General features: G+C 39.1%; 1 protein-coding gene across 1 annotated transcript in view; it reads left to right on the forward strand.

Annotated features, from left to right (window-relative positions):
• CDC73 (cell division cycle 73) overlaps positions 1 to 27630 on the forward strand; it is a 101719-nt gene that overhangs the window by 25514 nt on the left and 48575 nt on the right. Inside the window, exon 10 of the mRNA XM_082286849.1 lies at positions 6452 to 6516. Within this exon, the coding sequence (XP_082142975.1) occupies positions 6452 to 6516 (65 nt within the window). The remainder of the gene's footprint in view (positions 1 to 6451; positions 6517 to 27630) is intronic.

Consider the following 27630-nt stretch of genomic DNA (forward strand, 5'->3'; position numbering starts at 1 on the left):
AAGGGGTTGCTGGGCAGTGCACCCATCCTGCCCAACTGCTCGAATGTTTTTGAGGTGAGGAGGTGAACTCCTTGCAAACACTTCACTTGGGTGCTGTTTCCTTCTTGTTGCTTTGGTTTCTTTCATGCTGGCAGTTAGTGACGGTATCTTCTCTTCAGCAACACAGAGCTCCATCCTGTGCTAAACTTTCTCTGCTTTTACCTTGGTAAATTCCTTTCCTTCGTATTACTCCCTCGAGTGGTTTTTTTACACTTTATTAATGTGCATCTTTACAATTGGGGATATTTTTTCAAACTGCAGTCTGTCCTACCTTCTTGAGCAACATAATTTAAAAATCTTTTTCAGGATTTAAAAATCGTGTGCTCAAATGTCGTTTGATGCTTAGGAGCTTACTTTGTGTCCTCTCCTGCATGCCTTAATGTTTGATATTTAAATACACGTTATTGATACATATATTTTGGATGCTATACTTTGTTTTTCCCCCATTTTCTTGGGTGGCTTTACCTGAGATGATCCTTTTCCTGTGCTTGCTTGTTCTGTAATTTCAAAGTGTGCAGTAGTGCTGGGATGGTCGTCTCAAAGATACAACATTTTTGTGACCCATTGAGTGCATCCCTCAGTATGGATGGCAAAGTCAAGTTTCCCTGTGCTGTTCCAAGGTTAGGTCTTTAAGGCTTATTCCAGGAGCATTCCTGTTGTTCTCAAAGTTTCAGCATAGTAGAAGCCAATTGTTACTACTTCCCCCAAAATAGAACAACCCCCCCCTAAACCTCCACCAATATTCAGTCCTATTTAGTGTAAATCAGGGTGTCTTGCTGTGTGATTTCAGCCCATAATGGTGAAAAGAATATTGCTGACTGTGTTCAAGTGTTTCCTTCAGGAAAGTTTGCTGTTGACTTTCTGCTATTGACATTTCATGTTTTATTTATAACTTCATTGGATTTTCAGACATAGCTGCCATTTTCCAGAAGTTTGTCTGGCTTTCAGTCAGTCCTAAGTGCTAAGCCCAGGGAACTGAGGACTGTGAAGTTATTATATTTGAGTTGACTCTGGACCATAACATTTTGTTTCTCTCTCCCATACATTATTAGAAAAGTTTCTTTATAAAGCATTTCTCATTATAAGTTCTTTCGTTTTAAATTGTGTGATATCCTTTTACACAGGGAGAGTAGAGCTGGTAGCAGGAGATAGAAGGTTCTGAAGTTTTACTGGTCAGACTTAGTTTGACCTGTTAGACTTTTATTTATTGCATTCACTTTTAAGGTTTATAGGATACTGCTTTTTTTTCCCTAGCAGAGAATATGTGGAAGAGATGCACATTTGGAAAAAGAATGTGGTCTATCTGTATTTTCTAGCTTGGAGTGACCAAGTAGTTTAAAAACTTTTAGCACTGTACATTCACTTCTGTGCTGGAAAACACACATGGATTCATACTGTAATTGCTTTTAACTGTGAGAAACTTAATATGTTGGTGTTAATTACTGGTAAGATTATTACAGAGCTGTTATACATGAACTGTACAGAGAATTCGTAAAGTAATTAGTGTTGCTTGGAAATTTAGGTGAGAAACTTTTTCTTGTTAGGGTACAGTACTGTAAATGAGTGCTTAGTAAGCTCTCATTCAGAGTGAAATTTGGTGTCAGGGATTAAATTACTGGGGCTGTGAAGTGGGGTAGTGAATCATTTCCAGGCAGTCTGCAGAGTGTTGCTATCTGGGGCTTGAAGAGTGTACAGCTGAAAAAAGAAGTGGTTATTCAGTCTTATTCATCCACAATTCAAACCAAGTTTTTAACTTGAGCTCTTCAGTGTTTGAGACATGCTGCTTTGTTCTGTTTTTATTTCCCTTGACTTCCTTCCAGAAATTCAGGTTAATTTGAGTCTTTTTCAAGCTTTTATTCTTTTGGTAATGTCTCAGAGCTCAAGTTTGTAGTCGGATTGGATGACTTGAGCTGCAGCAGGTGCAGAATCAAAGTGCTGAGTGACCTAGATGGATGTGAACAGTGGCTTTAAGCAAATGGAAGGCACTCTGAGCATTAATACTTGTATGTGAGGAAATGGAACACGCGCCATGGAGGTCTCCATCACCATGATGGAAAATATAATCAGTCCAAAAAGCTGATGCACTAGGGTGCATATTTTCATTTCCATGTTTAATTATTTTAAATAAGAAAAGGCACGCAAGATTGATGCATGGTGATGCTAGAAAGGTAACTAGTGATGAACCACACTGGAAATGTTTATGGTTCTTTTACCAGTCTTTGGGTCATGGAACTGTGAAACTGTGACCATAATACATGCAGTGACTGGAGAAGAAAAAAACCCTGGTGATAAATTATGTTTTTGAAGCATCAGAGTTGTTTATTCAGTTCTAGTTATTATGTTTAGTCTCTCAAGATGTAATTTTAAGGCATCTGTTGATGTTGGCGTTTTTAACAATGCATATATTTCTAAAATTGATTATATTTGGTAAACAAAAGGTTGCAGTACAGTTTTTCATGACAGAACTATTGTTGAGCTTTGCTTGTGTTCTTTAGTCCTTAGTGTTAGACCTGTGATTGAAACATTTAATATGGACTGCTCTTTGCTAACAGAAATGTGTGTCATAACTTTGTAGTAATTATATTGAAAATTTCCAGTGTATTAAAGACCCTCAAGTAAGTTTTTAATAGCTTTCTGCACCTAATTCCAAGTTTAAAAATAAGGGTCCAGAGTCTTACCAACGTGGTACCTTTGTTTATAAGGTTTTTTTTTTTCTTAAATAACCTTTTCTTAGTAGATGGTTTATCATTTTAACTGCTTCTGTTACCACCAGTGAAGCTGGGAGTTTGAAGCTGGAGTTATAAACTAATTCTTGGCCAAGCATTACCATTTCATGTCTGTGCTGGTGCATGACTCAGCAGCACAGGTTGGAGCTGCTTTGGGAGGGAGAGAAGAGGCATTGCTTTTGTGTTCTTGGAGGGTATGGCACAGCATTTGTGCTGATGTGTGCTGAGGCCATGGCCGGGGGCTCAGGGCCGCTCTCTGTTTTGCTCCTCTTTACTGTGGCCCATGGTTCCTCTTGTATCCCAGGTCTGCTTTTGAGCAGCTGCATCAGGGTCAGCCCCTAGCCTTGGAGAATAATCTGGAAGAAGTGCCTCTGCTTTCTAGCCTGCTCCTTGAATATTTTTTACAGCATTAACCTGGCTGACATCCTCAGCAATTTTTGAAGTGGGAATGAAGCTGGAACTGTGGAGTCCCTGACCTGGAAGCATTTGTTTCCTGCTTTGCACGGGCTGTGCACAGTGAGTGGAGCTGAGGGTGCTGCTGGATGTGCCCAAGTGTACAAACTGTTGAGACCTTACAAAAAGGGTACAAACATGCAAGGGGCAGGGTTCTTGCTTTAGCAGTGTTTATTTCTGTAGGAGAAGTGATTGACTGATAGGTACAATATCACATGGTGCGTGTGAGAGGATCAGATGGGATCAACAAAGCTGTGTTCTGAGAAAAGTGTCCGTGCAGTTACTGCTTCAGGGAGGTTTGCTGTGGCCCTCTGGAAGCTGGAGATGCTTAACTCTAATTCACCAGTTGCTTGAGAGTTTGAGGCAGGAAATTGGAGATCTGGTGGCGGTTTGGGAGGTGGTTTCCTCTACTGACCCCACCCTACTGCAGCCAGCAGAGCATGGGCCCTACAGTAGCTCTCGTAGTGGCTGCAGTAACTGTTTGCTGCAATGTAAGTGGGTACCTACACTAACCATTTAACATGTCTTATATTTGCATCAGTACAGAAAGCTGCTATGCTATTATTTGCTAATTATCAGAACTGTTTTATTTGCTACCTGAGAAGCGGCCAAATAGCACTGGGGGCCCTGTGTAGCTGCTGGGAACATTCATCAGGCAGGAAACTGGAGTTTGCTGGAGGCAACAAGTGGCTCTTCATCCAAGTTATTTACTTCTGCTAGAAAGAAGGGTCAGGACAAGGCTGGGAGCAGGAAGCTGATGAGAACCAGATCTATGGTTTGTGGCTCATTAAATGAGCCAGGACAGATTTTATGAGAGACTTGGGACGACTTTTGCAAAAGATGAAATCAGTGGCAGTTGAGCAGAGATCTGTTCCCTGCCAGGTGCCTCTCTCCCCTTTGATTTACTTTCTAAGTGTGCTGCTGGCTCTGTGGGCCTTTATTCCCTTTGCAATGCTGGTGGAGACAGGGAGAAAACACAGAGAACTAATTACAGAGTCAGGATTTGTGCTGAGAGAAAGAAGCCACAGCAGGCCAGGCACAACATAGGATGGTATTGTGCTGCTCTTGCTATGGGGTATCTGTACTCTCTGGAAAGAACATCTGACCAAAGTAGTTGGAAATGCTCTATGTCCGGGCACGAGGAACCCACAATAGGTCAGTCTGGCAAGGATAAAGGTTCTTCTGGTGGTGATGTCCTGAAATTCACAAACGACTGTCAGCCTAGATTAGACACCTCTGATTTATGTCACTCCAAGTCAGCAAAAGCATCTCTTCAACTTAGGGGAGTTCTACCAAGTATTCTACAAGGCTCCAGGCAGCACCTGAAATATTAATATGCTCCCTGCCCAGCAGCAGTGACCTATATAGTCACAGAGCAAAGTGTTCTTGCAGTCATATCTGACCATCTTCAGCTCAAGTTCAGTGGTGTGATCTCTGAGCTAAGACTCAGGGCATAGTTATAGCCTGGGGTTGAGGGGAAAGGTGGGAAGGCAGTATCAATTTATATAGGGAGGCAGTATCAATTTATATAGGAGGGCAGTATCAATTTATATAGGGAGGCTAGGCTGCTGTCTTTTTTTTTTTTTTTTTTTCCTGGTAGGAAAGACTGGATTCATGTTTGTCTGTACCTGCATTTTACTTTCTCAGAATCATATCTGTAGTTCAGAAATGTTAAATCTGGCAGAAGGGAAGGGGTGGCCTTGAGAAGTGAAGCTGAAGAAGAGCTGGAACTGAGGTGACTAAAACAAAACATGGTCAGTGACACTGGGCATTGTGACTTGGTAGTGGGTGACAGGTCTGGTGGCATAACTGAGGGAGTGAGGGAGAGAAGGTGAAACCCCAGACTGTTCAGAAAGTAGATAGCTGTCTCTCTGGTGAGAGGAGTATGGTCAGTTTCCAGCTCTGGAGTATCTTTTTATAGGCATTGGAGAGTTCTTAAATCTGGAAAACTTTTCTGCCTTGGTTCCTTCGAGTGTCTGATGATCTTCCTCATCTAAAGCAGAAAGGATGAGCAGCCACAGAAGTTTCCCAGAGCATGTGCATTGCTTTCAAGGTTGTCTGGGTTTCGATTTAAGTTAATTTACTCATGATGAGAGCAAAAAGCTCTAACAGGTTTGAAAATTCAATATTTTTCTTGTACTTTTTTTAGGCTCAGGTAGGAGCCATGCTTTGGTTCTGCCTTATTTCTTCATCTGTCGTTTTTGTGCTGATGCATTGTATGAATGGGGTGTAATAAATGACAAAATCATACCAGTTCCAAGTAGCTTTTTCTGCACAGTATCAGTTCCTTTTACCCAACTCTAGTTGAAATAGTCCAAAAGTTGCTTTAATGTGGATAAATGCTTGTTTATCATGGTTTGATTGGTGATGACCATGCTATTTTAGGTAGGAATTGTTTGGATTGTTGGGTGATGGGATCAGCTGATGGTAGATGCTGAGCCTAGGGAGTTTACAAAAGGAAAAAAGGTTTTCTTGTGAGTCCTGGTGGCATTTATCAGGAGCTTACTTTAATCTTAAAGCCCTGAGAATAGGGGGACAGAGAAGGAGTATTGAAAAGCAAATAGGCTACTGGCAGCAGGTTTACTAATTGGGCAGTTGCAGGCTTCTGACACTTAGCATAAATTCAATCTAATTAAAACGAATTAAAAAACCCACCCCAAGAACCCCCCTTTTTGTAACCTTTAGTCTGGTATTGTGTATTTTTGCAGATCCTGTCGTCTGTATCATATGACAATGACATTGTTGCTCTTCAGCACTCCAGAAGTGAATTTATTAAGTACAAAGGCCACACTTTTAGAGTTGGCATGTAAATTGGTTTCTTAAGTATATTTTTCCATTAATACAAGTTGAATATGTTGCATTTTAATGTGTTCTGGGAATATGAGTGGCTTAATCTTGTAGTGAGGAGAATTTCTGAGATTGCATGCAAGTTGTAACATATTCTCACAAAGATTTAAGTTTATAGCCTTTCTCTGAAGTGCTTTCAATTAATTCCATGCAGCAGCAAAAGCTTACTCTGGTTACAGGAAGCAGAAATATCAAACTGACCTCTGTCTAAAGAAAGCAGATTTCCTAGGGACTACCCAGGTTTTGTACTGGGAACAGAACCTAAACCACCACCAGCAGGATGTGTTCTTTGACAAAATAACTGCAGAGAGATCTGCAGTGTTGTCCATTTAGACATGACACTGCTGTATTCACAAGGATTTACAGAAGGCTTTTCTTCTTTGCAGAAACGGAAGGCTTCAAGATTGACACCATGGGCACCTACCACGGGATGACTCTGAAGTCTGTGACGGTGAGTAGGAAGTCTTTGCTTAAATATGTTTTACAGACATGATCATGTACCTGTATATAAAATATATGTTTAGAGACAGAGAGATCTTGTCCTCTTGTCCAAGGCTCTGGAAGGTCACTTAGGCTGAGTAACAGAATTGATGAAAGTGTTCTCTATGAAAAGACAAACCGTGTTTTGTTTGATCTGCATGTTTGAGAGGTCTGCAGCCCTGGGATTTGTTGGTCTGCAGTAGAAAGGTGAGCTGGGAAGGCTTCTTGAGGTGCAGCCTTTTTCTGCTATACTTAGCCTACCTAGGTTTTTGCTAACCTTAGGTGTGTCTGGAAAGGACATCTTTCATAATCATAAGTGATAAAACTATACTCACAGGTTTTGGGAGTATAGCTCTGTTTCCCACTCTGCATTTAATAAAATAATTTTTTTTGGTGGTAGAAGAGTTAGACCTCAGCATTACTGTTGAAGCTTTCTAGCCTGGTGAGATGGACTTCTATTGTATGGCTGTACAATGCTGTCAGTGGGAATTGCAGCATTCACAGATGAGAAAGAGAGATCCTCAAACAGATTCCCTTTTCTTTCTTTGGCCAATGTTTGTCTGCTTTTGTGGAAGTGGGCTGAATGCTCTCAAATAAATGCTGTTTTGATCTGCTGGTGAGTAGGACAGATGCTACAAAACTGCTGTAATGCCCTCATTAAGGTTTTTGCCATCTGCATACCTATGTAAATCTGATGAATAGACAGTGCTAAACAGTCTCCTAAACCCATGCACTACTTCTAGTTTGCACTTCTCATTTGAACTTAAAATAGGATCTTGAGTAGAAACTTCTGAAAAGCACTCAAAGGTTTTTTTTTGTTTGGTAGAAGTCCTTTCCCAAATCTTTCATTTGCAACTCATCTCGAATTAGGATACTGTAAAGAAAATGGAAGGGAGTATTTAAGGAAATTACCTACTTAGCAGCAAATAGTGTCATTTCTAGATGAATTCAGAAATTTAAAAAGATAACCTATTATGTCTGAAGATCTGTTCTTGAACTTTGCATGAATTTTGGGCTACTTTATGAGGGATCAGAGTGTTGTTATACCAAACCCAGGTTTCTATGGGATATTATATCTGCTTCAAGAGGTAGTGATTTGAAAGGGGTTAATAAATAGGTTCTGTTTAAATTGCTCTGTGGGGAGGAAAAAGAAAGAAGAAAGAGAAAAGCAAGATTAGAGTAAAGCAGAAATGTTGAAATGTTTTAAGCTTATCAGTGTAAAATCTGTAAAAGTGAAGGGATGTACAGTAACTCTAAAAATTATATGGGTTTTTTAAGGTCATAAAGACAATTAAGGCTTTTTGTTCCAGGAATCCTACCTCATGTATTGAGTGTACTGGCTAGGGTTTTGAGATTATTAAACTGTCCTTGTTGGTTTGTTCCATTTAGAAAGAAAATATAATAGATATTAAATTACAAATAAACCTGGTTTTTAACATAAACCAGAATTTTAAAAAATAACTGTTTAAGAGGTATTGCATGATTGCACATAAAGCATAATCTGGTGCCATGAGAAATATTAAAACTCCATCTGTCACTTAGCTTTTGTCTAAGAATAAGGCTCCAAGAATCCCTTACCGGTTTTTTTCCCAGACTATTAAAACGGTGCCCTCAATATTGAGCTCATTCATAAATTGCAGTGACATCCTGGCTTTGTGTTTCAGAGGGGGAGAAATAAATCTGTTAATTATGTTCATCTGTTTTTGTCTAAACTTTGTCATAGTGATGGACCACATAGTTCTAACCCATAATCTCAGACGGTATTTTTGTGGAGAATGGTTAATCTCCTGCCACTTGGCAAGTTTTATACTTTGCTTTTACTCAAGGTTTTTTGTGATTTGTTTATATTTTTTTATGCTAGAGAAAATTAGGGAGGAAATGGGAAAGTAATTGCTTCCCCTAGGTGTTTAATGGGAAAGTCCATTATACTCATTGGCTAAATCCTAGGAATATGGAGGATAGCATTGGAATTCATTCCACCTGCATGATCTCATCTGTTGTCCTCATAGTATTGGAAAGATCCCTCTGTGAACTCATCAAACATTTCAAAGGAATTGGAGTGTTAGGTAGCTCTTGGTTAGAGGCTCTCTTCAAACTTCAGACCTCTGATTTCCAGATGGATGCTGGTGTTTGAAAGCTTCTGGTTTTATGCCATTGTTCTCCTCGACATGGTGGCTCCTCTGTTTCTTCTGTGGTGTTTGCTTCCATTAATGTATTTCTGGAGAGCAGTCAGATTCCCTTAAAACTCATGCTTCTTACCTGCAGTGTGAAGTGATCCACTCTTTGGAGTTGCCCACCTGCTTCTCATATAAAATTCGTAAAAGGTGTTTTTGTTTTGGTTATATTCCCTACACTTGCACTCTGCCTTATTGTAATTCTCTGTAATGATTTTTATGAAATGTGCAAAACTTCTGTTTTGTGTTTGTTCTTGCTGAAATGTGAGCTGTCCTAGTTGCTTGTTCTTTTTAACAGCAAAACAAAAACTTCTTCGTCTTGACTGCTTTCTCTTCATCAGTGATGTTGGAAACTTTCTTAGCATTCAGAGTTTGTGCCAGAACAGATGGTGAATGGTGGGCTTTTTTCTGAAGTAATGTCAGCTAAAATAACTTGTGCTGCTGGCAGTTCTTCCCTGTAACAGGGTTTTTGCTTAATTGGCACACTTTCTCTTAGGAAGAACTGACTTATTTATTGAATTTTTATTGTGAAGGCATGATCTCATTATTCTGGACCTTAAATTGTTCATAGCAAGGCATTTTCCTCAGAAAGATTTAAAAAAATTTTTTTTTTCCTTTTTTAATACCTGTGGCACCTTCTGTGTGCCTGGATTGTTTTGGAAAAGTAGTAAGCTAGTGGTGCTAGCTCTTGCTATCTGGTTCCCCAGCAGTTCACATAGCAAACTGTCCAGCATGACTTTTCAAAACCTGCAGGTCTCCCTGCAGGCTTCACTTCTGAGCTTAATCCCATGTATAGCAGAACAACTTCTAGTTTTTACCTAGGAAAGTTTGCTGTTTGAGGTGGATCAATCTCTGGAACAGAAGTATGTTTGTATTTCTGTACCACGCAGGGTGTGAGGTAGTGCCGAGAGAGAATCTTAAGCTGATATTCTGAATGTATTCTTTGTTACTTGTGTAAATTTGACATCTTTGGGGCTTTAGCCTCCTGCTTTTCTAAAGGGAAATGTTAACTTGGAGCCTAGGCCAGTGTCATCTGGTGGAAGCCTAGAAGGTGGGTCTCACCTTTTATGTATAATGAAATTGAAATTTTGGGCTATTTGTTTCTGTAACTAGGATATGTGAAGCATTTAGCTGTTAAGCTTGAGATGTAAAGATCAGCACAGACCAGTTATCTTCACCTAGGGCAGGGTAGGGAGAAGTTGCTTGTTCTGTGAGCACTTGGTAAAGCTGGCTGTGGGTACTAAACTATTCCAAGCTGAGGGCATGCTTTGTATTGACTGTGTGCACTTGCAAATAATAATTGTTTGTCCATTACAATAATAGTCATGGTGATGCTGGGTTTATTCATCTTTGTGCTTTTTGCCTTGAGTTCTCATGGCTTTAATATGAATGAAAGAAAGAAATAGCATGAAAACCTGTGGAGTTCTGTAGGGTGATTTCCTCTGAGTTCTGAGTGCCCTGGCTGGTCAGGGTGATTCAGGTGCTGGAACCTTGTGTTTGAGTGAACAAGAACTGCATAGCACTGCAGTAAGCCCTTGCAGAAATGATTTTGTTGTCGTTCCTAATTGCTGAAAAGCTCTTCTGTTTTGAACTTGGGGTTTGTTTCTTTTAGCATTCAGGGCTGCTGAAGCTTGGGAGCTTCCTTTGTCTTTGGTTTTTGCTGCTAGTAATGGAATCTGTCATTGATCATCTGCACTCATAAGTATCCAGAGCTACTGTTGGCATTTCTTTCTCTTCCTGTTCAGTAAACAGGCAGATACAAGAGCTCTTGCAGGATTGAGCTGATGGCCTTCCCGGAGAGTTTGGAGCTATACCTGGATGGATCAGTATAGTTAGTGAGGGCTTCAGCTGAGGCACTTTATTTGTAACAAACTCCAATGCAAATTTCTGTGGTGTATTCAGACTTCAAAAGTAAGAAATTCTATGTAACTCTTCAGTGCTTCTGAGTTCAGTGATATTTTTCCTGCAAACTGACAAAAGTAACGTCCCTCTTTCCATTGTGCACTGCCAGGCTTTACAGCAATCTTTGGGTAAAAGCACCCTGCGTAAACGTATGAGAATATCAATAATTAAAGTAAATGCTTTGCATTTCAGTTACAACAAATACATTTTATAGTCCCAACAGAAACCAGCTAATTAAAAAGAAGTCCCTATGTAAGCCACAGTCCAAGCAGGTGTAATTTCAGAAGAACTGGAGACTGATTTAGCGCCCCTAAGGTCAGCAGCATTTATCATCAGTTTGTGGTCAGTATCAGATTTGGGCATTAATTCATCAGAGAATGTTACTGTTACTGCCCTCAAAATCTTTTGAGTTGGGTATAATCTCTGTAATTTTTTTTTTTTTTGTAAACTGAGAGGTTGTTTAACCACCTCTGGTGTATTTTCAAAGGAATAGTGTGTAGTATAAAGGAAGGGAATGGCTAAGTTATGGCACTTTACAGGCTGAGCCATTAGAGGGGAAGCAGTTGGGGCAGAAACAATCAACATGGTGTGTGCATGTACTTTTTTATATAAAATACTTAAGAAAATTGAATGCTTCTATGTGAGTAGGTAAATCCACAGGACCTTATAACTGATCATGAGGAATTAAGATTGTGATTTAGTGCCAAAACTCAAAATGACTGTTAAGAAGCATATGGTGGGGTTGGATGTTGTCTCTGAGTGTTCAGATAAATAGCACTTTTAAAAAGAAATAAAAATTTAATACATCTTTAATACTAGAGATGGAGGAGAGATACCTACTTATCCACATCACCAGTTTTCTGTGTCATGTCCTAATCTCATTAAAATGTTGGAGGACAGTGGGATTGAGGGAGGAGTCAGCAAAACAACAGACTCTTTGAAATGTCTGAAACCGGCTCTGAAATGCAGCATAATTTTCATGCAGCCTGTGCATAAGGTGGTCATTATTGTGAGTGCAACAGCAGCCTGCCCACGTTCCCACTCCCCTCTGCAGGCTGAGCAGCATTCTGTGAATTCTCTGTGTGCACCCTATTCAGTTTTTAACCAGCAAGAGGAGGTGAGGACAACTGTAATAATATAGAATCATAAAGTTACATAGATTTGTATGGAGGGCAGATATTTTTAGGAAGTTTTCCATAGATGATAATTGAGGTAGATATTTGTTTTATTGGGTTTGTAAATTATTTTTCACCATAAATATACCCATCTGTAACTAATTCAGACATACTCATGAGGTCCTTGGTCCATGAGGGTTGAGGGCCAGGACATGACTATGAACTCAGAAAAATCTTTGAGCTGGAGAAAGGATGTTTCTCCAGAATAGTCTGCCAACAACCTTACACTGCTCTGGGGTAACAGACAAGAAGGCTTTGTGTGTCTGTATTACTCTAATGAGAGTGGATGAAATGCAAGTTTCCTAAGAACTATTACTGTATTTTATATTTAAGGCCCACACAACAGTTTCAGTGGTTGGCATTTCATTGCCTCAGTCGTGTTTCAAATATTAAATTGCTTTCCCTTAAAGAGTTCTAGTGTAAATAGTGAAGCTGATAGAGACCAAGAAAAATCACACACAAATGCTGCTTTCAAGAAAATGTGTTAGGTTGAACAATGGTGCACTCGTTTTCTTTGGGATTGTAAATCGTGTACATCTGTGCCAAGATATCTGGCTGTTGTACTGCGTTACACAATAGAACTGCCTGTTTTGTTCCCCATAATAGGTTTTCTTTTATGTTGAGACCAAGAACTGCAAATTCAAGTAAAGCAGGGGATGTTGTATAACCAGTCATGCCTCAGGAAGTTAGGCACTGCTGTGTGGCACCAGTGTGCAGCTGAACAAGAGGGAGCAAGACCTGGAGCTGTGCAGCTTTGCCCCTGAGTGAGCGTGCCTGGAGTCACTGCTGTGGGTAAAGCTCGGTTGTGTCAGTGCTAAGGGTGCTTGTGGCACAGCTGGCAGGTCCTTGAGAGGTTTGAATGGAGGAGGGCCAAATGTGAGAACCCAAAGCATTTCTGAGTGTACATTCAATTAGAGCTTTACACGTCCAGGAGGCTTTACTTACAAAGGCCTGAGAGCCTCAGACATGCTTGGTATGAGTTGTGAGATGACCTCCTAGACCTGTCCTGATCCAAAGCTGAATGACAGGAGTGTATTTGCCAGCTGTAGGGGTATCCCCTGGGAAACTCATCTGCCATGCACACTGTGCACTAGCACTGGGATCCTTTATGAATGTTTCAGGAGTCACTCTAATTTGGAAACCTGACACCAAATAAAACTGCTTAGGAAGCTTCATTTGTGTTCTATGGATTGGATGCCCACCTTTACTTGAATCCTGTATAGGATTCTGCTTAGAGTCATTTGTGTTTTCTCAGGTCTTTGGGTTTGTGTGTAATCCAAGTTTTATAGGGTGCTGCTCAGTGATACCAGCTGAACCAGAGCTACAGATTCTTATACTTTGTCCTAATAGTTCTGAACAGTCAGACATCACGCACTGCGCAGGCTTATGTTAAACAACTGGGTCAACACCTTTCCCTCTACAAATTATCTCCAAACATCTAATGAATGTCTAACAGCTGCATCTTCACCTGACAGTTCTGGGGAAAGAACAACTCTGCTGTTATGTAGGTTGTAATTTATTCACAAATTGGAGGAGATGTAAAGGTCTTGCAGACCCAGTAGAAATGAGCATGGGCCAGATGAGGGATCAAAAAATAATTCACTTTAACATACCTTCTTCTCCCTGTAGGTTATGGGTAGCCATCCTCTTCTCTTGACAATTAGAGTTTTAACAAACTTCTGAAGGTTTCTAGCACAGTTTGCAATTTATGATAGAGTAACTAAATCAAAATTACAATTAAAGTATTTAATAATCATCTGAGTGATTAATGTAACTAATGTGAGAACTGAGTAAAGATTTCCTTCTCTGGTCAAAAATGTTGAGATTATACCATTGTCATTAGGCCCTGTGACACTTTACTACTTAGGTGTTTGCTCATCATAGAGTAAGGTAGAATTCATTATTTGTGGAAACAAGTTTTCTGCTTGGAGTACTTGCTTATGTCTAATTTAGTATCACAGTCATTCCTTCTTCTGAGCTTGGGAAGTAGGATAGCTTGTTACCCTAGCAATATCCATAGGAACTGCCTCAGAGCCCAGGCTCTTGTACATCTCATTCATGCTGTTTACTACTACTTAGTTAAGCCAGAGCTAACTCTCCTTTTTGATTTGTTTATAATTATTTTTGCAAGTTCTGTGCTTAGTCCTTACTGTTGCCCTCTTTGAACATACCTAAGGACTGTTGTTTCAATTTGGGGACTTAGTTCTGGTGTTATTCTGTTAAAGGTCCACCTCCTTTCCTTTTTCTTGCAGTTGTGGGTTTATTTTGTTGTTTAGTTGGTTTTTTTTTCCCCTTCTGTTGAATTCTTTCAGTATGTGACTGGGAGTGTGTGATAGCAGAGGGTATCTCAATGTGACAGATTTTGTTCACAGGTACACAGTTATTACAGCAGTGTGGCATGGGCAGGTATTCTTTAGTTCTTCAATCAGAATATGTAAGGCAAAGATAGTCTTTTCAAAGCACATTAAACCTGCAGAGCTCAGAACTGAGAGCTTTAGAGGCAAATGTTGATGAAATGCTGGCTCTGGTTCTTAAGTCTTTTGGGGGATGGATTATAAGTGATATCATTGGGCACTATTTCCAGGTACTGCAACATAACTAATGAGAAGATCCAGTTAGAATAGCAGGATAGGACATATTTTTAAGCTCTTTTGGCAGTTCCTTCTTGCACCATTTAAGAAGGTAATTGATTAAGAGTGACTATGTTTAGGTCTCGAAATTTGTGAGATTTTAGCGTTCCATCTAAATCCAGGTGTTAATCTGCCTGTGTCTTATGCAGCCACACTGTTGCTGTTCAGTCAGTGTGTCCTCACTTTTAGGATGTCTGTAGGCAAAGTCCTGATTTACTCAGGTTTGCTCCTGGTGGTTCTGGATAACAGTCTGTTCAGCACAGGCTTTCTTGTTAGGTAAATGACTGTAAAGGCCATATAATGAACTCTGCATTAGTTATGGCTCACTCACCTGGCATTTGGGCAGTACTGCTCATCCCTCCTGGAATATACCTGTGACTGCGAGCTGCTGAGCTGCCATCTGGAGCTGCATTTGTGTTTGCACTGAGCAATATGCTATTGCTGACAACACTTGCATCACTGCTGCTGCAAGGGTGGGTTGTGACTCTGGATTCATCTCAGACTCACTCAGCTGAGCTCAGGGAGTTAAGGGGAGATGTGTGTGTATGCAAGTGCATGCAGGCAGGCACTGAGTGATGCATTGGGTGGTTTAAATCTCATTCACCACTTTCTCTGTTGCCCCTCTTTGTTCCCAGAAGGTTTATGGGATTTTCTGGAGATTTTTAGTTTGGGGTTTTTCTAGGTAACACAGGTCTCATGCATATGGGACTCAAGACTCAGCACTGAAGAAGGTGACCTGGTAAAATAAATCTGGTTCCTTACCTTTGAGAATCAAAAAATGTGTAGCCCAAATGTAAATTTCTTTGAGAGACAAACATTTTGATTTTCTTTTAAATTGTAAAAAGCTAATCTTGGATCTATGCATCTGTAGTAGTTAACTATTTTAAATAATGAAGGTTTGTCCAATGTACTTAAAATGTCAAATTTATCTAAGGAAGTTGGGAAGTTGAAAGAAATTTATAAATAACTTTGAGAACAACTGTGGTTTTTACAAATACATCATTTAATTAGTTGGCCTATAAAACTGTTGGTTAGACTTTATACAACATGAATATTAACAAAGCATCTTTTTATTTCACCTTAGATTACCATTGTATTTGGCACATTAAGGTTTAGGAAGTCCAACTGTTCAGTTGGTTTGCTGCTTTAAGAAACTTAGGATGTATTTTTGGAATTGAAATCTCTTCCTTTCTGGCTCACCATAAAGATCTATGCGTAGATTTTGTGCATGAGCAACAGATAGGCTTTTAAAATTCAGTTCAAGTGCAAAGGAAAACTTGGTGTGACTAAGCAAAGTGATGATGTGATAAGTTTGCTTGTGGTTAACTGTCAGTCTAGTGGCTGTAAATTCATAGTACTTTTCATTTGGAATATTGTTAAAAAAATTCTAGGTTTCTTCATGCAAATAATGGGTTTTGTCTCTACGACTGCCTGAGCCTCTCTTCCTCTAAGTGAAGTGGGTGTCTCCTCATGCCCTCCCTTGGCCTGGGGAAAAGTGCAGCTGCTGAGTTACAGATGTGTGACTTTGGGTGGCTTGGTGCTGCCATTTTGAGGAGACACAGAGCCTGCCTGCCTCTCCCTCCCTGGGAGCAGTAATTCAAGGGTTTAATTTCCCTGGCCAGCAATTTTCATAAAAGTTGACAAAGGCAATAAGTTTCCTCCAGGTTTTATTGAAATTGGGAAGTAGTTTCGAATCATACTGTGGGAGGAGGGAGGGAATGTTACTAAAGCAGACTGAGGTGGGGAAAAACCAACTCTCCTTTTGCTTTGGCGTTGGAGACTTGAGGGTGCATTATGCAGCACTCTATCAGCCCTAATCCCAGTTACCTTTGGAGCAGTTGGTGTAAATCAGGCAAACAGATTTACATATAACTGAAATAAAAATGGAATACAGTCATCATTAAAGCAAATAACCTGCCCGATTAGTTGTGTTTTATCATGATTGCTAACTAAAACAAAAGACTTGTGGATAGAGAGGGCTTTATAAAGCCTTAAGCCAAATATTTTGTAGCTAATAATACACAGAATATATTATAATATACAGAACATATGCAGCTATCTCGTATTGGTCTATAAAAGCCATTCTGTTTCAGGGTGATGTGTCCTGTAGCAAACAATGATTTTTATTGTAGCTTTCACATGGATAATTATGTCTGGAAAATAATGTCAAGAAAAAGCTTCCAAAAATATCTGGACATGAACAGCAGGTGAAATGCAGATTAAAGTAGTAAAATACATATTAAAATCCTAAATGGATCATAATGCTCTCTTAGAAATTAAAATCTAAAGGGACTCTCAACTGCCTGAATGTTACATCTGATTTTAAAGGGTAGGTTTATAGCTGGCTCAGATTTCAAAGGTGAAGTTTTAATAAGTAAATCAACTTCCTTGTTCATGGCTGAAACCTTTCGAAAACTGTGTTTACTTGTTTGTTACAGTTCCCATTCAGAATAATGAAAGTGCCTAATCAGGCAATTTGCTCACCTAAGGTGAGCTAAATATTTAATAAGGGTAGCTTGCATATGTGTGTTATTGCACTGCACAACAAAACCACAGATTCAATATGCCTCTTATATTCCTTCCCCTGGCAGGGCTCAGCATGACTCTTAATGTCCTTTTATTTTCTTCTCTGGAAAGCTGCCTGCACTTGGCTTGTAATACCAAACTCTGTGAATTGTAATCCTTTCAAATACGAATGTGGGTATTAGATAATTTTAAAGAATGAGTACCATAACAGTAATCCATATGCAGGGAACATTTTATAGACAGAAATTTGCAGTACACAGAAGGTATTTTCAACTATTATTTTATTACTCCTTTATATGGAGCTGAGAGGAATAGAATATAAAAGGTAATAAGTACTCAACATCCTCCAGGTTAGGATCCAGAATGGATTAAAGTTAAACACTAGGATAGTGTTACTAGTGTACTAATATTTGTGAAAGTTCTTAGTTATGAATAAGAATCATACCTTTAAGGAAATAATGTAACTTTTTCTGATGCCTCTCTTAAGTGGAATGGAAGTGATTGATAAACCTGACATTTAATCTTTGGCATGCTTCAGGGAGTTTCTGCCTTATGTTTAATAAAGTGGTGTTTCTTTAGTGAAGTCATATTTAAACTATGGTAAAATGCAGAGAAATGTATTGATACTTCATACATGTGGCATAACTAAAGAGAAACTTATGGTTTTTTCTTCCTCCTCCCTGCTCTTTTTCTCGTTTAAACAAAAGACTGACTTTGGCTCAAATAGGCTTGGCCAGTTTCCTCTCCCACCACATTCCCCAGAAGGAAGCTAAATTGATTCTGTCCATAAGAAGATTAAAAGCTGATGGGGTGGGCAGATGTTTTATTTTCTCAGGGATGAAGGAAGTAGCATGAGCTTCTCTGGCAAGTCTGAAGATAATGGTGGTGGGAGGGAATGTTTTGCTTCTAGTTAAATTGCAGAAAGGCATTTATACCTTGCCATTATACATGTCATGTACTCTTTGACATTATCTTGATGGAAAAATAAAGATGTATTCTGGGTTTATGTATTAGTAGTTCATTTACTCCAACACTGATTTGTAGTGAATCTGTTATGCTTCAGGGTAAATTTAGGCGTTGCTGTGAATTTTATTTGCATTTTACTTCTTTGTTTTTCACTGTAAAATGTTTAAAACTCAGGATTTTCCTACTTTATTTACATCTTTTTATTTACATCATTTTAGTTTAGTTAGCTTTCAGTTCTTTTGCTTAATATTCTAATATTTTTCTTTTCTGTTGATAAAGCCCTGGCTGCAGTCTGGCTTAATCCTTATGACCCAGCTGCTGTAGGAGAAAGTCATGGTGGATCCTGTGTGCTTTCTAGCAGAATTCACAGGCATTCCCTTCCTGGAATGAACTGATTCTTAACCCCTGAAGCCTCATCTCTCTGTGGTAGCCTCCAGCCTGGTGCTGACCTGGGAGCTATTTAATAATTTAAATTTACAAGTTGCCTGCTTTTTTCAACATTGGATCCTCCTCAGTTCCAGGCTTGTTAAGGGATTTTGTGACAAATAAATAGGTTTCTGGAGGTACCTTTGTGCTCACACGAAAAGCAATCAAACAACAATAGCTGTGTAAAGCTTTGGGATGAAAAATGCCCTCCCTGTGTGTGAAACATGACCGTGGTTCTTCCTGGTAGCCTTGGTGTCTCTGTCAGTGCCCTTCAGGGACTTGAAGATCTTGTGGAACTTCCTCCCAGATTTCTCCTGCAGCTGCTGAGCTCCCCAAACCAGGATTTGTTTTAGTGGGTTAAAATCTTAATTTATATTTCAATTGTAATTAAACACATCAGGTCTTTCCAGGGTGCAGCTCTTGCCACCTGAGCATGGCTGGGAGTCATTAGGAAGTTAAGAGCCTTCAATAATTGTCTGTGTTTTCCTGTTAAAGCAAGTGCTTCATAGTTCTGCCATTCACAAGTAACCTTTTCTCCTTAATACAATGGGTGATGCAATCTAAAATGGCAATATACAAGATTCCTTAAGGCTATATCTAGATTAAGGCACTCAAGCAAATTAATGCAAATTACCAAAGTGTACAACATCAACATTCATAAGTTATAATACATTAAATTGCCATTGGCTGGTGATGTCTTTAGGAATAAAATTAATTTAGTGAGCTGTATGTAGTTTAATTTCCTTGGTTTACAGTGAGTGAAGGCCAATTTACTCCTGCATTGGAAAACTCACATGGGAATGCAGTGCATTTAAATTAATGTGTTTTGACTTCCCACCTTTCCTTGAATCTTGATAAACCTTCAGATCATTGTTTGCCCGTTGGGTTTGGGAGCAGATTCCCCAGACTGCCACATGTGATTCCTGCTCCTCTGGTTTCTGAGGTCCCATTTCTTAGTGCTGTGTGGAGCTCCCATGGGATTGCAGATCTAGTCTGCACCAGAGCCACAAATAAAATTCAACTGCTCTTCACTGCAGGCAGTAATGGCTGGATTATACAGAACCACGATAGTATTTATTAACCAACCTGCACAGCCTGCATGTTTTCCACAGTGCCCAGTTCCAGATCATCTGGATCTCATGGACATCCAGCAGTAAATTCAGTTCCTTTAAAATTTTTCATAATGCACTTGTTCTGTGTATATAGTGAAAAAAAAAAAAAGTTAAAAAATGGTGAAGGTATTTTTAACTTCTGGTTTTACTTTGGTTGGCAAGCACAAAGATAATTTGTTTTGCTTTCAGTTTTATGTTTGGGGTGTTTAAGTTGAGAAAGGAATAGGAAATTAAATTGCTGTGGATGTTTAATAGACTGTTTATTTTAGGGCATAGTCAGTGCTTTCACACTTTATTTCAATTGTCATTACACAAGAAAAAACACTCTTTTCCAGTACTTAAACTGATGAATTGAAGCCTACCACTTAAAATTTGCCCACTTATTTACTTATATAAGCTCCTTAGGGCAGAATATTTTCTCTTTTAAGTACTTGTCCTGCCTGTGTATTTCCCCTGAAGTATGATTTTTGTGGGTTTTGCATCTTTTATCTCCCTGTTTAATAGAAAGAGATGTACTGTGTAACTCTTACTGAAGTGTCACAGCTTACAAACTTTGTAATTACTGTCCATTATTCTAAAGGATTTCTGCTGGGCTTTTAAAATATTTTTCATTTAATGCAGTTAGCAGCAGCAGAGTAAATGTGCTGATAATTTCTGCTCCCATTCTGCATGTGTGGAGTCCTAGATTACAACATCCATATAGTTGAATCTGTGTAGGTGAATTTCTCTCTTCTGCCCTTATATTTTTCAGTTAAATAGGGAAACTTGGGTAATATGCCTGTGACTTGTTGGCTAAATTCTATCAACTGTTTAGGGAGGGAGTATGGGTAATAACAGGTCCTGGTCAACATTTATCTGTACTTACTGTTTTTTTTGAAACAAGTAATTTTGATTTGGTCTAATATCATCTGATGCCACTGTTAAGCAGAGAGTTGGTCTGTAATATATGACCAATTCTCTAAAGGACTAAAACTTGCTAGGAAGCTTTGAAAATGTTGCATAGAAAATTCAGAAACTGTAGTTTGGTATTTATTAGAAGCAGACAGGTTTGTGCCATCTCTGGAAGTCTTAGAAAAAGTGGTTTTAGGGAGTTAGTGTTCACTTGTTTAAAAGGACTAGTTAGAAATTTCTCTGAGAGTGAATGTTTAATGTGTTTTTGAGGTGTTTGGGTGAGGAAGGAGATTGTTATGGGGTTTAGAGAAATGCTTAGTTTTTCATATTGCATCTTGCAAAGACTCACTTTTAGGGGGTTACAGCATATCTCTGATAACTTGAGAAAACCTCTAGCTGTGAAGAGGTGGTTGTAAAAGGGAAGTAGGACAACAGGAAAAGAAAGCTTTGTTGACAGTTGGAAAAATAATTCCTTTTTTTTTTTTACTTCCCAAAATCCAGGGACAAACACATTCTTGTCTGTCTTGGCCACTGAAACAAATGAAATGCCAAATGTTTTAGTTGGCTGTGGTGGGAGGCAGCCTTTTTTTTTCTATGGCAACACATCTCATTGTCATCATTTTTCACTTCAAGTAACTGACAAAGCCAGTGTGAAATATGTTCAGCAAATATGTAAAGCTATTTTTGCCCAAGTCTTAAAGTGTCATCAAAAAAAATGGAAGTTGTCCAGCACCTTGGGTTACACAATATGATGAGGAGTGTGAAGGCCCTAATGAGCTTCAACAAGGCCAGTGCAAAAGGTGCTGCACTTGGGTTGGGGCAATCCCAGACTGGGATGAGCACAGACTAGGAGAAGGACTGCAAGGAAGGACTTGGGGGTTCTGGTGGATGAAAAGCAGAACATGAGCCCTCAGTGTGCACTCACGGCCCAGAAGGCCACCTGAATCCTGGGCTGCATCAAAAGGGGGGTGGCCAGAGGTCAAGGGAGGGGATTGTTCCCTCGTGAGACCCCAGCTGCAGAGCTGCATCCAGCTGTGGAATCCTCAGCACAAGACAGACTTGCGCCTGTTAGAGCAGGTCCAGAGGGGGCCACGAAGGTGCTCGGAGCGCTGGAGCTCCTCTGCTCCAAGGACAGGCTGAGAGAGCTGGGGCTGCTCATCCTGCAGAAGAGAGGGTTCTGGGGAGACCCCATTGCAGCCTTGCAGTGCTCAAAGAGGGCCTATAGAAAAGAGGGAGAATGGCTTTGGACAAGGACACATAGTGATAGGACAAGGGAGAACAAATCAAACTAAGAGGGGAGATTTAGATTGAAATTAAATGTCAGGAAGAAATTCTTTCCTGCGAGGGTGGTGGGGCACTGGAACGGGTTGCTCAGAGAACCTGTGGAAGAAGTGTCCATCCTTTCAGTGTGAGAGCATTGTCCAACTGCAATTTATCTTAAATTTAAACTGGATCATAGTTGTATGTGCTGAAATGGCTGCACTTGGAACTGGTGCAGAAGAACTTTGCTATGTCCTAGCCAGAATATGTCAGCATGGACTGCTTGCTGCAATTCCACTGTTGTGAGAAAAAAGAAGCAACACTTAACACTCATCCGTTTTGTCAGGAACATCCTAGGATTTATCTGTTCAATGAGTAAATCAGGGTCTGATGAATTCAAGTACTATGTTCGTGCTTCAGGTGCTAATACTCATAAGTCCAAGAGAATATTGTCATAAGAAATGGGGGAAAAGAACACTATTCCATGTAAAAGATTTTACAATGAAAAAAAATTAATACAAGATTCATAGGTGTTTTTTTCTTACAGAATTGGAAGAGGTAAAACATTAATACTTGACTGGTCATAAGGAGTCTTACAGGCAAAACCAAAGTAGTGTTTCTTAAAACTCTCAATTTATGGAACGTGTAGAAGATTCTACTTAAAAGTGTGTTCAAGGGTGTAAAGTTTTTTAATGAATAGGAGGATGGGATAATAATGAATGGGAAGAAATTGTAATAAATGAATAAATGTACTTTATTCTAGCTTTTCCATTCTGCTCTGCTAGCATGAAATTTGGATGATAAATCATTCAAACTGCTTAACTTCTACTAACAGAAAACATGGAAATGGTGGAAGGGAAAACAAAATGAAAATGGTTGAGGGATCCAGGCAGTGCACTTCTTAATAACTAGGACAGCATTATATTTCATTCAGGCTTAGAGCCTCCAGATTGTTGTCACAAGGCTGTCATTCCTTTATTAACATTAATGAAAGCTGGATCTCTGAAGTTGTTTGCAGCATCCATTTCTCAACTGAATTTTGGTTAGAAAGAAAATCATACCTTTGATGGATGTCGCAAACAAATTTGCCTGCTTTTTAAGAAGGGGATAGTTCACAGCTGGATAGTAGGAAGTAGTGACTACAGCTTTTAACTCTGAATAAATTTCAATTTATGTAAGTAAAAGACTTGTGATTATCTATCATTGTTGCCCTAATTATTTTTTTTTGCCATTTTGAGAATTCAGGGAAAAGATTAGGTTGTTTAATTAATGCGGATAACTTCCAAAATTGTTAAACCGTGTCAAATTTGATCAAATAATAGATGTAAACTGCTGCATCAGGTCTTAAAAATCATTTCAGATTTGGAAGACAGAATTTTGTCATGACATAAATAGAGGTCTTACTGAAAATACTTTTCTGTTCAAGATACATCTATATATGAACAATGTGATTTCTGTGGGTTTGTTGCATTTTGGCTGGTTTTTTTTTTTTTTCCTTTGGTATGCCTCACTACGGGTACAGCATAAGCTTTGTAATTTGCTTTTTGGGCAATAGAGGTGCTAGTTGTTCCCTCAGGTATAGATGAGATATTTACTTTTATTTTAGAGTCTCAAGTAACCTTAAGACTACGTCTGAATTGTTGTGTCATTTCTTTACATTTTTGGGACATAAAATTGTTACCCTTTTCTGCACTAAAAAACAGTCAATAAAATACAATATTTTAAATTATTTAAAGATGATACAATGGGAAATTGGTTCTCTTCATTCAGAAGGCTGGATAATTGAGCTGAATTTTTATGGCTGCAAAAATCGATGTCTAGGTGGACTTTGGAAGAATGCCTATAAAAAGACTGGCATTTGCATTAAGTAGCAGCATTAAATTTTTGACTGAGTCACAGATGGTGCTTTCCAGTGTTTCATTTTTTGTTTTATCATCTTGTATAAACCTATGTTAGGGCAAAACAGGTTTAAAATGTGACGTAAATTGATGCTTCTTTTGACAGTGATGACAGTGACACACAAATCCTGAATGAAACCTGCAAGATTGTAGGTTATTCTTATTCTCAAAATAGTTCTTAGGCCTCAGCTTGTTTAAATGCAGGGTATGTTAAATATTTAGGAAAGGCAGTGAGTAAGGTTTTAGTTTCCTTTGGTGTCTTGTCTGGTATTTTATTAACAAAGGATTTCTTGTGGCAGTTGGTTTTTCTCAATTTAAACTTTGAGCTTTACTGAGATGTGGGAACACTTGGCCTTTCCACAGGAAAAGATGTGGTGGGGTTGTGGTTTTTCAAGAGTGTGGAGGGATTTGGTGGTTTTAGGATGGCATGGATGTTTTTAATTTTTAATTTAATATAAAACTTTAAAAAGTGTTAACAGCAAAAGAACTGGGAATACTTTACCTTCTGAAGACTTTTTTGTGTTGAAAAGATTCCTCACTTAGATCCTTGCAAGCATGACTGTTTCCTCTGAAATCTGAATTTTTGTCACCTTGGGAAATTTTTAAAGATTTCACACTGTTTTCAGTATCTTAATCTTTTTTAGTTGAATATGTTGCAAGACATGATCAAAGCTGGTATCCTTGAAATGTTAAGATGACAAACGTGTTTCACACACTTCACTTTTTAATGAGGTAAAGAAAAAGAGACTTCTCCATTATGCCCACACTGAGCATCTGGGAGATCAGAGCGAGTGGTTCCCAGAATATTCATATTAAACAGTTGAAAAATGCCACTTAATATTAGCTAAAGCTAAATGGGCTAATAGGAGGTGGAGGCATTGCTGTGATGCCCTTGTTCTCAGAGCACACAGTGTATTCCTCAGTGCACTTTGGCCTCTACTGAGGTAGAGCAGCTTGCAGTGTTTTGTAATTGAAAAAAGTGTATATTAGTTACAAACTGAAAACGATTGTATAAAAACGCCCGTTTCTTCCTCATTGTCTTTTCTTGAGCAAATGACATCTTGAAGGTCAGCCACAATTCAATCCACCCTTCAGAAGGTGGGTTTTTTTCCTCCAGCCTTCCCAGGCGAATGAAAACCCTTTGAGAAAAATCCCATCAAAGACTTCAGCAGTCTTGACTTCTCCACTCTGCACACCGACTGTGAGCAACTTCAGCATTCGAATGGAAACCTTTGAGAGTACATAAAGCTTTAAGCCATGAGTACTCCCTGAGCTGAAGGGACTTCTTTTTTTTCCCTTTTTTTTTTTTTCTTTTTTGAGTGGTAATTCAAGGTTACTGTCTCGGTCAGAATGTGTTGACCAAAAGCAGTCTTGAGAAAAGTGTAGGGAACGGTTCGTACCCTGTGGTTATAGAGCAGTTAGCTCATGAACCAAAATGCATCATTACTATCATTCAGTTAGTGTTATCAGGAAAGCTGTCAGATTTAAATGCTTAAGAGAGCTCTTGTAACTGTTACCATGGCAATATCAGAACAGCAATGTGGTAGTTTTCATCCATATCCCATGTTCAGCTAAACTCCTTTGCAGTCTTTCAGCTGTGAAAGGAAGGTACCATATTGTACCAGGCTCTGTTTCTTTTGAGCTAACCTGGAACAAATGAAGGCTGAAATTAACTCTTTGTGTGAAGATTAAATACAAATCCTAGGCAAAAGTGATCTAATTTGCTTTGCTCTTGGTTTGCCTGGGTACTATGTGTAAAGTATTCTCTGTGGAGTTACTGATCTGCTGTTTATGCCATCGTGTCATGACTTGGAATTTGGTTCAGGTCTTAATAAAACACATGCACTAAAATTTTGTTAGAAGAATGGATTTTCCTCATAGGTTCCTATGTTCTTCAAGTGCAGAAGTGTAAACACTTATGACTGGAATTCCAGATCCTGCTTTCTAATTTGGCCTCACTTTTGTAATGTTTTTCCTTGCCACTGAGCCTGCCCTGTATTTCCAACCTGTGTGGTGTTGATCAGCTGCTGCATTTTTAGTTTCCCTCTTCTGTTTTCTGACATTCAAGCTCCTTTTTCACTGACTTGCTGAAAGAAGTTGTTTTCCAGAGGCCTCCCCCAGCCTCCTGCCCCGGAAAGCCTTTGATTCACTCTTGGTACAAAGCAGAGCCCACGTTCTGTCCTTGCTGACCTACATTTGCACAGTGCAGCATTTCAGAGCTGGCCATGCAGCTTCCCTGCCTCCCTCCTTCCCCTGGGTGCCCACGGAGTGCCTGGGCTTGGGAAGCAGTGCTGGAGATGGGATCTGTGGGAATAACAGCCAGTGCCATGTTCAGTGGTGTGTTCTGCAAGGGGGATGAGACTGTGCCCCGAATCACATCCTGCTTTGGAAGGACAATCTGACATGGAAAGGACAATACTGCTCTTCATTGAGACGTGCAGTTCTCACAGTGTGACTGAGTGATTGTCCAGTATTTATTTATTTGTGCTATTTGACAGCATAAGAGGGATTGAGAAATGGCATTTAAAATTGGGAAAATATGGCAACAAGTGATGTTTCTGCAAATCAGTTACAAGCCTGTTCTTCCCAAAAGCACAAATGGAAGAAGTAGTAGCTTCTATATTAGCATCTTCCCTCTCCCTTTCATCTCCTCCTAGGACATTTCCATGCATTGCAATGAGCATTCATTCAAGAGAAAAGATTTTCTTGCCCTCTGGGATTATGTAGGTATTTTAGATTGAAGTGTGATTGGGGACTGCGTTAACATATCAGGAAAATTAGTGGGAAGGGGGAGGCAGTCTAAAGTAATGGCCTCTAGGTGCTTCCCTCCCCTCCAGTGCCTGATTCAGCCGGGGCTTGGAGACAGTTGATGCATGTCTTAACATGTTGATATATTCTGAAAATACTTTGTAAATGAGGACTGACACGTTTTGTATTACTGCACTGCAAAGAAAAGCAGATTCTAAATTGCTGTTCTAGTAAGGTTAACCTGAAAGGCAGTCTGTCTCATCTCTTCTAGATCACTGCCATCCCATAATTTGAGTTTATAAATTTAAGTGAAGATCTTAGTGGGCACTGAATTTTCTCTCAGAACAAGCCATTGAGGCTTGGAAGTACCTTGACATGTAATTTTTTAAATTTAGAACAGACTGTGAACTTTACCCATGAAAGATCTCTCAGTGACAGGGGATGGGATCAGTTCTACTACAGCAAAAGCTGTAGTCGTGCATTTTCCATTCTTAATTCTATTGGTGTGGGATGTGCAAATAACTCATACCACTGATGTAACTGGAGACATGAAAGGAGCAGTTCTGTTGTTGAATAACAACTTTTTTTTGGTGGGACTTAATTTTGGTCCTATAGTATCAATATGTAAATCTTTATAATAGTTGAAAGTTAAATAAATACGGGGAAATGATGGTATTCCAATTTCTGATTTTTGTTACCAGGCCAGCTTTTCTGAGATTTTTCTTTGCCATAATGAGGGTACTGATGATGTCACAATTTCTTTCTCCCATCATAAGCTTTGAGCCATTATGATTTTTTATATTTGTTTTCAACCTGAAGCAGACATACAGAGAAGTAAAAACATTTAAAGCAAATATTATACAAACTCTTGTAGTTCTATATTCAATGAATAGTTATATCTTTTATCCCTTTTTTTTACTGCATTGCAGACAAGTTAGAGTTTTAGCTATAAGTTTGTATCTTATTGCTAATCAAAAATGCATTTTTTTCTTGCTGTAGGGGGAAAGGAAGTGGGAGAACTTGTCCAAGCTTTTAATGATATAAATAATTATTGCACTATTGTTAACATGAACTGTTTTTATATTCTAGTAGAGTGAGCAAATAGCTTAAACACAAGCTAGAAAACAGTAAAACATTGAGAGAAAGGAATGTAGAGCTTTCATTCTATAATTGCATATTTCATCACACAAAATGATTCCCTTTTGTTACTGAAAGCTTTGCAACAAACTGTGCAAGAAAACAGTACTTGGATGCAAATGTTTTTAGTCGCCTTTGACCATCTTGATAAGAATGCAAATATGTTTATAGGGTAGTTTCAACTTATACCCAAACACTAATGCAAATTAAAAATCATGTTGGGCCCTTCAAAGGGCATTC

Source organism: Coloeus monedula (assembly GCF_965178545.1).
Source record: "Coloeus monedula genome assembly, chromosome: 9".
NCBI classification, from domain to species: Eukaryota; Metazoa; Chordata; class Aves; order Passeriformes; family Corvidae; genus Coloeus; species Coloeus monedula.